Source organism: Melospiza georgiana, chromosome 4, assembly GCF_028018845.1.
Source record: "Melospiza georgiana isolate bMelGeo1 chromosome 4, bMelGeo1.pri, whole genome shotgun sequence".
NCBI lineage: Eukaryota > Metazoa > Chordata > Aves > Passeriformes > Passerellidae > Melospiza > Melospiza georgiana.
In genome coordinates this window covers 12134000-12146641 of record NC_080433.1, presented here as the reverse complement: position 1 = coordinate 12146641, position 12642 = coordinate 12134000, and the positions used below count along the sequence as shown (strand labels likewise).

At 45.3% G+C, this 12642-nt stretch overlaps 1 protein-coding gene across 1 annotated transcript in view; it reads right to left on the bottom strand.

Moving 5' to 3' along the window:
- Positions 1 to 1580: 1580 nt before the first annotated feature.
- The window catches only part of SLC6A12 (solute carrier family 6 member 12), a 32405-nt gene continuing 21343 nt past the window's right edge, over positions 1581 to 12642 (bottom strand). The window contains exons 12-15 of the mRNA XM_058021875.1: positions 11392 to 11494; positions 5545 to 5645; positions 4354 to 4524; positions 1581 to 1727 (exon numbers count right to left, since the gene is read on the bottom strand). Coding sequence (XP_057877858.1) covers positions 1581 to 1727; positions 4354 to 4524; positions 5545 to 5645; positions 11392 to 11494 — 522 coding nt within the window. The remainder of the gene's footprint in view (positions 1728 to 4353; positions 4525 to 5544; positions 5646 to 11391; positions 11495 to 12642) is intronic.

Genomic DNA, 12642 nt, shown 5'->3' with positions numbered 1-12642 from the left:
CTCAGAGGAAACTGCAGCAGATAAGGTTCCCATAGCAATTGGAATAGGTACTGAGCTGCACAGATGAGACCTGATTTCTGCGCTCACTTTTGGTGCCGGTCGTTTATCTCCATCCAGCACAGGGAAAAGCAATTACTTGGAACAAGGAACAAGGGAAAGGAGCCTGTGGCATCTGTGATTCATTCTGATGGCCATTCTCTGGTGTAGTTGGATGTGCCAATATTGCAGCACAGCCATGCATCAGTGTATGTACCCATGACCACAGCAAAGCTCCCGGGTGCATCCTGCCACTGGCTTTTCTGGTGGGTTTAACTGTGAATTTTTGATAGGCATTGAAGCAGGATTTGGCAGGGATCTTTACAGCCCCAGCCTCCACAGGACAGAGTCATCTGGCACTGCACCAAACCCGGCAGCAGAGCACATTTCCTCCCACCCATTGCCTCACATTTTTGACTACCCTGGCAACAACCAACCTTGAATTTGACACAATCTGCTTCCAATGAACCCATATTACCTATTAATTTTGCTTTATCTTGCCTGAGCTGATGATTATTGCACCTGATTATGTCTTCCTTATCCCCTGAGCAGTCATCCACAGCAAAGCCAAGGAAGTGCAATCATTCTCCCACCTTCTTCCCAAAGCTACTCTGCAGCACAGGATCAGGCCCATCAACTCCTTCTATAACTCCTCTCCAAAATGCCCCAGCAGTGCAGTTAAATTTGTGGGCCTGCAGTCCTCAGGATCTCATTGTCCCAACTGTGCTGCAGCTCTTTTTCTTTTTCTTACCAACTGCTCTGGGACTTTTCCTGCACTCCATGAATTTTCTGAAAGAATTGTCAAATGTTCATCGGTTTCACTCTTGGATGCGTTTTCAGTGGGCCGTGCAGTTTTGACCAAGAGCAAGTCCCCTCAGATAGTCATTCCTCACCCCCTTTTCCAGACTGAGACTGCCTTGAGATCCATCATCAACAACTAGGATTGCATCGAGTGCCCTGTCACTCCTTTCCCTTCCAGCGACAGCTGAAGCTGTAACTCCTGACAGTGCAGCCTCCTTTTGTCATTGGCTGTGATACATTCCTGGCTCTCTCTCCCTTGTACAGAGGTGACCTAGTAATGCCCTTTCCTTTGTCATCCTCCAGCTTCTTGTGTACCTCTGAACCAACTTACTTATTTCCTGTGCTAGCACCCCATTGTTTCCTGCTTTTGCATCCCTAACTTGTCTGCTTCACACCTTTAATCTCTGCTCTCTCTCACCACCTTCACCACTGTGGTTTCTTTTCCTCCTCTCAACACAAATGCACTTTTTTTTCTTTTTTTTTTTTTTCCTTGTTTGCTACAACGTTGTTTTTCTCTTCCCAACCAGTGTCAGTAATGAAGGTCATTTCTGACAAAAGCATGCTTCAGTCTCCACAGCTGCTGGCAGGAAGAGTTGTCCCCAGGGTGTAAAAGAAATGCTGGAAGGAGAGGAATTGTCCCACATGCTTCCATCACAGACATGAAGGAGAGAAGAGAAAAGAAACCACTTTGGGAAGGAGAGAGCAAAATCAGTCTGGGTTATGGAGGAAACATCCCAGGAGCCTCAGAAGTGGGTTTCTCTCTCTGTGATGCTGAGCAGCTGCTGGGCTGGAGGAGACCATCCCTCCTGCCTCACATCGGCCGGCCTCGCCACGCGCCTCTTCTTTGGCTGCGGCAGATCCTCCGCTGGGGAAATCAGCTGAATCAGTCTCTGCAGAGAGGAAGCTGCTGTTAATTAAGCTGATGAGCAAACTGACAGCCAATAGTGATCCACAAGCATTGCTGGGGGCAAAGGCACCTAGACAGCACACGTGCCCGCTCCCTCCTCCTCTCCTGCTGGATGACCGTGAAACAGAGGAGGAGAGCAGGTTCTCTTCAGCTGCTCCCAGTGACAATAATTCTGTCTCTGTGCTCAAATCTGGGCTGTGGACTGATAATCTGATGTACAGCACTTCTCAAAGACCTGCTACTGTGAGGGAGGATGCCAGCAATTAGCACCACAGACATTTTCTGTAGCAATAGAAAAAACACCATAAAACCTTTATTTTTCCTATACCAAGCAGTTTTCCATTGATTTTCATGGGAGCTGTGAATGGGCTGATTTTCAAATGGGCTGATCATCAGATGCTGGACATCTCCTGCTATGATCCAAAGCAGGGTGGTAGGCAATGTCCACCTCAGTGGCATTTCCCAGGTAAAGCAGCTCCTCTGCAGACTGGTTTCTGCCCCAAACCATCCTCAGCTCCCCTCTTCCAGTCAGCCAGACTGTGATGGTGAAGGCAGGGGTAGTGAGGCAGCTGCCTGCCCTTAGCTCCCTCTGTCCTGTGCAATGCAGGGTGCTACAGGCTGTTCCACACACATGTATGCAGCGTTGGGACAACTTAGAGGAGTTTCTTCTTAAAAAACTAAAGTATCTTCGAGCTCTTCAGCAAAAAGTCCTGGCTTACAGGGACTCTGCAGTGAATTTCTGGTCTTTTTCATCCCATTTTTTAAGTCTCTCTGGTGCCACATGATTTCCTGAGCTCCTGGTTTCCTTTCCCTTTCCATCCTGCAGCTGATGTCCTGCAGCTACCTGCCAGCTCCGTGGGACATTCTATCATTTCCCAGCTGAAATCTGACTTTTACTTTTTCCATCACAAGCTCAGGACACTGCATGCTCACTCCCATGAAGAGTGCATCACAAGCAGAGCAGGCAATTCATCCATGAATCGTCGGATTAATTTTAGTGCTCCCACTCCTTGTGAAGTGCCTGCCAGAATCACAGATTTTGTTAATTTATTCAAAACTATTTGCTCCATGATTTACAAAATTCACCTTGGTCTGCAGCTTCTCTGTGGGTACTTCATTGTGAGTTTTTAGCCTTTGGAGCTTGAGCTGTCTTAATTAGGGCATTAGGAAACAACATTTTTGTTTCTTGGTCAGTCAAGTGTAACGAAAGGTATCAGTTTGTAGCAGTGACTGATCATAATTACCAATTACAAACTTGCTTTCAGTGAATGCTTTGCAATATTCAACAACTGTCCCTGGAAATTTGTGTAAGGAAATTAATTCACTACAATTCTGGGGTGTGACTGGAAAAAGAGAACAGGTATATTTTGAGAAATTTTGTTTTAAAAACAGGTGCAACTACCCTAGAAGGTATTTCATGGCTGGCTTTGATTCTGCCCTGAATCAACCCAGGTTTAGTAGCCAATTCCTTCCCCTACACCTAAATTGCATCCTTGGAAATTTCTTCATACTAATGTAGCTGAGGTGTCCCTGGAAATTTCAATTAATCTCATGTAAACCAGGATAAACAGAAAACCCCTCGATCTGAAATGGGCCAAATCAATTCCTCAGGTGTGCTCTACAATGAGCTCTAACACTATTCCCAGCAGCATTTCAGTCCAAGGGCTTGGAGCACTTTACCCCTGGTGAGAGATATTGCTTGTTTAACAGGCAGGACATGTGGGCAATTACTTCTCTGGCAGCTCCAAGCCCTCATTTATACACCAAAAGCTTCTGAGCTGTGGGGAGTCAGACATGTCAGCCACAGATTCACCTTCCCTGAGACAATGGAGTAAATAAAGACTTCCTGTACCCAGCTCATCCCTGGATGTGTTGGCAGTGCAGGGCTTTCCTCTCCATGAGTCCACAATGTGGCTGTCACAGCTACACCACAGCCACAGGGATGCTCCTGTTCACCTGCTCCCTCTGCCCACCCCACCCTCCAACCAGCCCCAGTGGGGATGGGGAAGGGCCTGCAGAGAAACTGTGTAGAAATTTAGATGTACTGTACATCACTCAGATCTTTCTTCATGGGTCAGGTGAGATGTCATCTCCATGATTGCATCTCCCTAGACAGAGTTCTTCCAAGGACAAGGATGTCTACAGTGACAGAGGACAAGCTCAGGCATGGCACAGGGTAGGCCTTTACAGCTCTGTGAGCAGGTCCTCTTTAATAACTATGGGTAATTTCTTTTTTATAAAGAACATGGTCCTGACCCAGGACAACAAGGCACAAGAAGTAAAGGCAAAACAGATCTTGGTTTTTTCACTTGGTTTGCATTGGTATCTAGTGCATATATATGCTATACATATGTCTATATATTGCATGATATCCAGCATGATGGTACAACACCACATGGAAGACCAGACATTTGATGATCAGCCTGGGAGTTGTGCTGAGACCCTCCAAATTGCCAACAAGAGCTACAGAACATTCTGGGGAAGGGTGATTCTCACCAGCCCTTGCCTTCTCAGAGGAGAAACGTGCCATGTACCTCTCCTCCTTGGGGCCCATCCTGAATCACCCAGGGGAGCAACAGCAACACACCCAGTGACCACAATCCCAGTACCTGTTTCAGGGATCCTTTGGTTTTCAGGAGGATGAAGATGGCATAGAGAGGAATACAGACCATGGAGGAGAGTGCCATCAGCCAGCCTAGTACGTAGCCCCAGGGTGGGTACTCGTAGGAATTGTTGTACTTCAAGGGTGTGTACTTGATCAGGGAAAACAGGAAGACGCCCTGGGGAGCAGAAAACACAGAGGTAAGGAGAGCCAAGGGGCAGCCAAGGCTGGCAGCCTGGCCCCCCTGCAAGGACTGGCTGCTCTGCAAGGCTGGCAGAGGGTGCTCTGTCTTGCATGAGCCAGCAGGACCTTGCTGGCTGCACAGAGTTCTCTGCAGTCTAAAGCCTTCAGGCTTCTGAAGAGTCATAAGCAAAGCTGGCAGCAGCTTTGAGGGTCCAGCAACACTGAGACAGCAATTTATTCATATCAAAGAGAAGAACTGTTGTTCTGCCTGGCAGAAATAGTCCAGAGGAGCCACACAGGCACAGATTTAGCCCTCCTGGGGCTCTCTAGCTACAAAGCTCTTAGACAATTTGGGCTGGTTTGAAAATTTCCTAGATCTTCAAGTCCTGCTGAAGCCTGGGGACAAAGGACTGGGAATCTTTTGTAAGTTGTAGCTATATATCTCATCTGTGTTCCCACTGAGGTCAAGGAAAACAACTCTCAATGTCAGATACAAAACCAGAATTTGGCTGAGAAGGCATGTAAAAGTCAGTGGAGCAAGATGAGACATAAATTCAAAACAGGCAAGAACTTGCCTGAATTTGGGTGCATTTTATTTAAACATAGTCACAGAAGTTTTGGAAGATATTTAATAACACAGAAAGCAAATGGCTATAGAAAGATACTTCTGAACCATGGGCAGTCCCAGGAACACAGACTGAAGCAAGTATTTCAGAATAGGGTAATTTTCACCAGTGCTCTATTCATAGGTAATTTGACCAAACCTCTCCAGGCTTTGAGGACACATTTCCTTTTGCCTTCACAATAAACAACTGGATTTTCAGGCTCAATTAATTTTCCAGGCAAAACATAAGGCTTTACAAAGGAAATAAACATCTACCTCAGCTAGAGACAAGCTTCTGCTTCTCCATACAGTCTGAAAAATTTACAGCAGCACCTTGGAGCTAAATCAGCCTTTCCCACTGAGAATTTGGGGACCCAGAGTGATATGTCATGAAGTTATAATTGCACTTACCAAGCACAGACCCGGGGTGAGCACCAGCCAGCAGATCTTGATCAAGGGCCACGGCCGGAAACCAATCATGTCCTCAATGTTGTCATAGAAACGGTTGGCACCTTGGCCACCAACCAGCACAGAGACAAAGTCACAAGTCAGATGGGTTTTGTTTTCTTCAACCACTATTCACATCAGATTCCAAACTTTCTTTATCCTTGGTGTTTATTTCTGGTGAAAACATGGCTATCTTAATATTAGAGCAGCAAAGGATGGGGGTTTCTGGCGTTGTAAAGGCCCATGTGTGGCTAAATAGAGATGGAGGGGTTTAATTTCACTCATAAGTGTCAGAAAGATTGACACTGAAGGAAAGCACAGTCCCTCAGATGGCAGCAGCTGTAAGTGACAGGATGCAGCCATGCACTGGTAAGGACTGCAGAGGGAAAAGAGGTGCCTGGTTTACAAAGCAGCAAGGGAAAGCTCTTGCAGGTTAAGCACTGTGTGAGTGCAGAGTGCTAAAAGGAACAAAGAGAGTGGGGAACACCTAACAAAACCTTCTCTTTGTAAATAAACATGCTGGTATACCAGGGAAGTCATGTCAAGAATCACCACTGAGTTGGGCAGGACCCCTGTCATCTCAAGAGCCTGTCTTCCACAGAATATTTTATTACTGACATAAACTCAGAAAACCTGGCAATTAAAGCTCTTCTGAAAACCAAACCTTCCATCTGCAAGTGCTGCTGTACTGTCCAGTGAGAGCTGTCTGGTGGGGTCTATCTCCTCCTTCTTTTCTGATTAGTTTCACTTACTGGATTGTTTTGTTCACAGTGTGTGGGACCCACCTAAATCTCATGGTGCCCAGGAATGGGATAAACTTCAGAAAAGCACCTAAAAGTACTAAAGCCAGACTTTAACCACTGACTCTGCCCAACCCAAAGTACAAAAATCAAACTTATGCAATGGCATAGAGGAGACTACAAAATGCAGATGGATTTCAGCAGACCTTGCAATAAACTCTGGAATGTCTTCAAGTATAAAGAGCCTAATGTTGGCCAGAAAGAGAGAAAATGAAGAAAAATGAAAAATTCGTTTCCAACCAAAACTGACCAGATATACCAGACTGCCTCAGGCAGAATAAGACAACAATATTAGACCAAAAAATAAAAGTGAGCCAGTCTGTCCAGAAAAAGGGTTCCTAGTTAAGTACCTCTGGGATGAAATAATATTGTATTTGCTTTATTAAAGTTCTGTCTTGGTACTTAAAGGATTCTGCTTTTGGGGATGTTCATCCATCTGTGAACTCATGGCCAGGCCACAGTTCCCAGTTGCAAATGTGATAAGAATTTGCTTCTTTGTATCTCAACCCCAGAGTGCTGGTCTAGGTAAAATATGTGCCTAGAGAACTGGTCACACCTCTGAGTGCTTGGGGTTTGGCAAGTTCTATTTTGGTTTGTGGTTTTTATGTCTCAGAATTAAATTCTCATATTATGTTTCCCTTAAATATTGCAGTTCTACAAAAGCACATTATGTATGCTCCATTCTTTGTAATTCTTTGCATTATATTCTATATCCCATGACTAATGCTTGCAGAAAATCTCTTTTAAACCCAGCTTTTTGAAGTATTTGGAGGGAAGGGGGAGGATAATAGTGTTTTGAACACCTCTTGGTGTTGAGTTGGCAAGTTAACAAGTAGCCTCAAGCAAAGACAACAAGCTGTGGTATATCAAGGGACATGCATATATATTGTGTGGGAGTCCAGCCTATACCAGAGAACTTCCAAGCTGTAACTATCATGAGGATTCAGATAGCATTTCTGAAAATATATATGGGATGAAAGGAGTTGGTATATAAAACTAATTTTGCCAAAAAGCCAGAATCTTCCACAGGGTGAAAAAAAGAAAAGAGAGCTATAGATCATGTGAATTGCAATTTAGAGTATGAGGACACCACAGTATCTTCCACAGAAACATACTGTCATGTCAGATAAATTAATTCATAGTACAACTTCATAGCAGATAAAGTTGCTCTGCCAATTTGGATCTAGGATCTAGTCAAAGAGACTTATCAATTAAAGAAATACAAAAATGCCAAATGAAAAGAAGAACACACACACATCCATCCATCCTCCAACAAGAAAAAAAACCTCACAACTTATATTGTTAATTATGATGCGCCTCCACCTATCCTTGTCCCTTTTCTCTGTAGAACAACCACCAGGTCCTAAATTTCCATGGCCACTGTGGCAGTCAGTGGGTGATGTGATGATACACAATGGGACTGACATGAACATCCTCAGAGAGCATATGAACAGGAGGTTTTACATATTTTACATTTCACAGGCAGATGAAAAAGTAACCAAGCTTAAGAAGTCATCAGTTCAACTACTCAACACTGACTTTTTGAGCAAATTAGAAGCTGGAGGACACATACTGGAGCAATGTGCCCTTCCTTCCCAGCACATCAGAAGGATTTCTCCTGCAGAGAAAACCATAAAAACATCCCCAAAGAGATTTTTGTTGGAATGAACAAAGATGTTTGCTTTTACCTCCATTATTCCAAGACAAGGAGGAATGAGATGCAGTCACTGGACAGTTAACCATGAATGCTGGTACCATTTTCCTTGTGCTGATGAGTCCCATATACCTTCAAAGGGGTTGTCTGCTGCTCCTCTGACAAATCATTTAGCCATGTAAATTCACAGGAATAAATTTCACACAAACCTAACTAGAGATTTGCTTGCATCCTTATCTCTTGTCCTTGCAGAGCTCTTCTCATTTTACACAGCTTATAAACAGCAAACGAGATCCAAATTAAAAGGGACAAAGATTTAATTTTACTTTTACCATATCCAAAAAACAGTGATTTTCACAGTTCTGCTAGTTTGGAATCTATTTCAAAAAAATCTCTTCCTGTCTTTTCTCCCAAGTTACATTTATTTGCATTCATCTGTATCAAATCCCACCCACAACATTGCAATAGGTGATGACTGTGGCTCCACATCTCAGAATCATCCCAATGCATACCAAGCCTGTATCTGCTCCCTCTCTGTGTCAAATCTTGCAGCATCAACATCTGCGCCAAGCCTGTGCCAAAAGCCAGCAATGGAGGTGTAGTGGCACCACAACTGCACATCCTCTGGGCACCAGGCACACAGAGCTGGCCCTTTATGGCCCATAAAGAAACAGGTAAGGTTGCTCATAGCCAGTGTATCTGAGAATTCAGCACACAGAGACAGAGCCAGCCCAACAGGCAGGATCCAGGCAGGAAGAGGCTGCCATGCCATGCTGGAAGTCATTCTCCATGTGAGCAGCAGAATCAGACAAAGATTTATCACTGCACAAGATGGGCTTACCCCAGGGCCACCCACAGGTACCCTCTGGCATCAGTTTGCTTTAGCTGTGTAGAGTCCTAATGATTTCAGCCCTGGCTCTCCTGTAGTGAGGGAGGCCCTTGCTTTCTCCTGGAACAGCTAACCATAATGAGCATGCTGTGGCTGCCTGGAAAATATCCTCTGCAGCACATTTCGGTGGCACCACATTGTGAATCTCACAGCCCATGCCTGCTTATAGAAGGGCTGCCTTTCCCAAAGTGGAAGGAGAGCAGAGAAGAGGCAGGGGGACACCAGAATCCCTCCAGCACTCTCCTCTAGGGAACATGATCCATAAATGCAATGCTGTGTGATCCTTCCACAGGCAGGGAGCAGTACTGAGGAAATCCTCAGGTCTCTGGGAGAGCAGCTGCCTGGCAGCAGGGAAAGCTGCCAAGTGTAGGGTGGCTGGCGTATGTGCTGGGAGAGGGGAAACTCAGAACACATATTTGTGTTAGCAGAAATGTTGTAATTCTTCACAGGGTAAGCAAGAGGCTCAGCTCTGCCAATTGCAAGGCTGGGAGAAAAACCTTTTTAATCAGCACTAGTCACTTTTTTCCCTCAATATAACACCTCACCTTGGCCCCCTGACTACATTTTGGACCAGAATCATCCCAATGGATGCAAAGCAGAACATCAGGAAGGTAAAATCAGACTGTAGGGAGTGGAACAAATGAACCATGGTGGTGAGGAAAAGGGCCATTTCTCTGTCACCAATTACTCCATCACTCTTTGAAGCTGCTGGGGCAGCATCACCTCTGCTGTTACCCATTGCCTGCCATTTCTCCTCTCCATGGGTCATCAGAAAAGGCATGTGGCCTGTGTGACTGTAAAAATGGCATTAAACATCAAAGCATAATTCAGTTTAATGAATTAACCTAAAATGGTGATCCCCATCCTGTCACAGATGGATGGGGATCTCCACATCCCTCTAAATCCCAAAAGGACTGGGCAGAAGGTGACTCAAAATCTGGCCAGGGTCTGTTACTGCAAGCTTCTCTTGAAGGACATCTTTCTAAAACAAATCTTTCTTACACATCTGCTTCTCTTGCATTCTCTGGAGCCCAAGACCAAACATCTGGACTGGTTATGCTTTCAGTAAGAGAGGGGTTTATCCAAAACAGCATTTGGCTCCTGCTATACATAAAGCATTTGGAGAAACTACTAAGCCCTTCATCAGCAGCTGCACTACAGCCAATGCAACCTCTATAAAAGCATAAGCACCAAAAGAAGCACACAGGGACTGACTGCACAAAAGGCAAAGGAACTGGCAAGTGGTAGAATCAGAAAAAGGAGAGGAGACTGACTCGTCACACAACGCCTGAGAAAGCCATGGAACTCCTTGCTGCATTATTTTGTGGATGATAAATGCTTAGCCAAATCAACTGGAAAAAATATCAGAAAAGAAATAAATAGATTTCACTTCTGGCACTGGAAATTCTTGGGCAACAAGCTGAGTATTGCATCTGGTTCTAGGAACCCCAGAAGAAGAAAGGCATGTAGCTGTGGGTCCAGAGAAGGACCATGAAAACTAAGAGAGGACTGAGGCAGCTGTCCTGTGAAGACAGACTGAGAGAATTTGGGCTGTCCAGCCTGGGAAAAAGAAAACTTCATGAAGACCTTGTTGCAGCCTTTTAATGCATAAAGGATCTTAGAGTGACATGACAAGGGCTAGCAGTTATAAATTGAAAGAAGGGAGGTTTACAATGGATACAAGGCAGAAATTTTTGACTCTGAAGCAGTGGAACTGGTTGCCCAGAGGGTCTGTAAATACACTATCACTGCAAATGTTCAAGGCCAGGTTGGACAGGGCTTTAAGCAACCTGGTCAAGTGGAAAGTGGCCAAGAGGGTGGACTAGATGACTTTAAAGGTTTCTTCCAAAAGAACCAAAGCCTCTGTGGTCAGGAAGAGATCTCCCATAGGATATGAGAAGAGACTTTTCTTACTGCACAGACCAACAAGCAGTTGGTTTCCTCCTGATACTTCCTAAGCTCAGTTGTATCCTGCTCCTGAGTAGTTTAGTTACAGACTTCACTGAGAGCCAAAGCAGTCCCTCCTATTTATTTTCTGAGCGCCACCACAGCCTAGGTAAGAAGGAAGCAGGAATTATGGCAGAAGTACCACATAGCAAGTTTGCATCCCAGAATTTTGTGTTAAATTAACTGGCAGGACTAAACTAAATGCACAATGGTAAGCAGACAGGGACAGACACCAAAGAACAGCAGTCATTCCTCTATATCTGATTTTCTAATTCAAAGGGCAGATGGGAAAAACAGCAAGGCAGTTCAATATGAGGCACCTACAGAGAAGGAACAAACATTCCTAAACTAAATGTGGAGCAATTAAGAAATGTTGCAAGGAAACACAGTGAAAACCAGACAAGAAAGAACATAATTACAGCACTTCTTTGCCTCCTGAGGATCTTTTCTATCGACTCTCACTCTCAACCCCCTATTCTTGCCTTGATAAAGAAAAAGACAGGTTTTTGTCCTCCACTTACCATACACCCATCCTATGCAGATGACTTCAAAAATAGCCAGGAAGAGCAGGGATATGCCACTGGAAGCATAGAAGTCAAAGAGCTGGAAGATGTACATGCCACCCTGTTGAAGAGGTAGAGAAAACAGAGTCATTGCAAGCCTTGTTCTATGTCAGGGAAAATGAGTGGGACAAGCAAAAGAATAGCAGCAGAAACACTCAACCTAGAGCAGGTGGGAGAAGAGCCTTCTCTTGGGGCTGCCCTCACTCTGTTCCAAAAACACAGTCAAGCCTGGTGGCAGAAAAGTTTTTCATGCCCATTTTATGATACTGCTGGGCTAGACTGGCCTCTATGTGCATAAGAGCAGGAGCTGGTTTGTTTGGTTGCTTTAAAACAGTTAGAAAGTTCCCAGAATCACTTTTTGAAATACCATGTAGCAGTGCAGAACTTTGCACCCACAAAATTGAGATCTTGAGCAAGAACATTCAAGATACCTTGTTTTACCTTCATCCAACCTTACATACTGCACAAGTTCCAAGCTCTGCAATGGCAGAAGCACGTGCCTTTTTTGTTGCTTCTGACTTTGAGCTGAGCCCTGCAGAATTCCATCAGCTACATGTACAGGCCCATGGATGATTTTCATGTGATTTCTCCTAGACAGAGCCTCTCCACATCAGGAAGATCCTTTCAGATAATGCTGAAGGGCTCTAGACACAGTCAAATTGACAGGTAGGTGTTGCCTTCAGCAGGTCCTTAGCCAGGATCCAGCTGGAGGATCATTCATCTGTGCCTCAGGGGGTTAACAGGAATTAGCTGTCACTTCAGAGCTCATGGAAGCAGCACAGGAGTGCAAAGACCCCCACCCAAGCTTGTGGTACACACAGAGCACAGCACCCTGCAGGAAGGGGTGCAGCTGTTAGCTGCAGAGCAGTGCAAACACCTTGTGCATGGCACCACACCAGCACAGCTCTGCTCCTGCTGGTCCAGGGATCACAAGCTTCCCACAGGCTCCAGCAGGGTTATGGCACAGCCATTACCCCCAGGCTCCTCTCCTGCTGCTCTGCTTTGTGTGGAAAGCAGCCAGCAAACGATCACTGCCCTCAGAAGAGCTTGTTTTCAAACAGCTCGGCCTGTTTGAGCTCCCAGGTCTGGTATTTGCACAAAGCCTGTGCCAGGCAGCCTCTCTGGGCTGTGGGAGCAGCATCTCTGGAAGGCTCAGGGACACAGCGAGTGCACCAGTGTCACACAGGGTCAAAGCAGCACTGGCTGTGA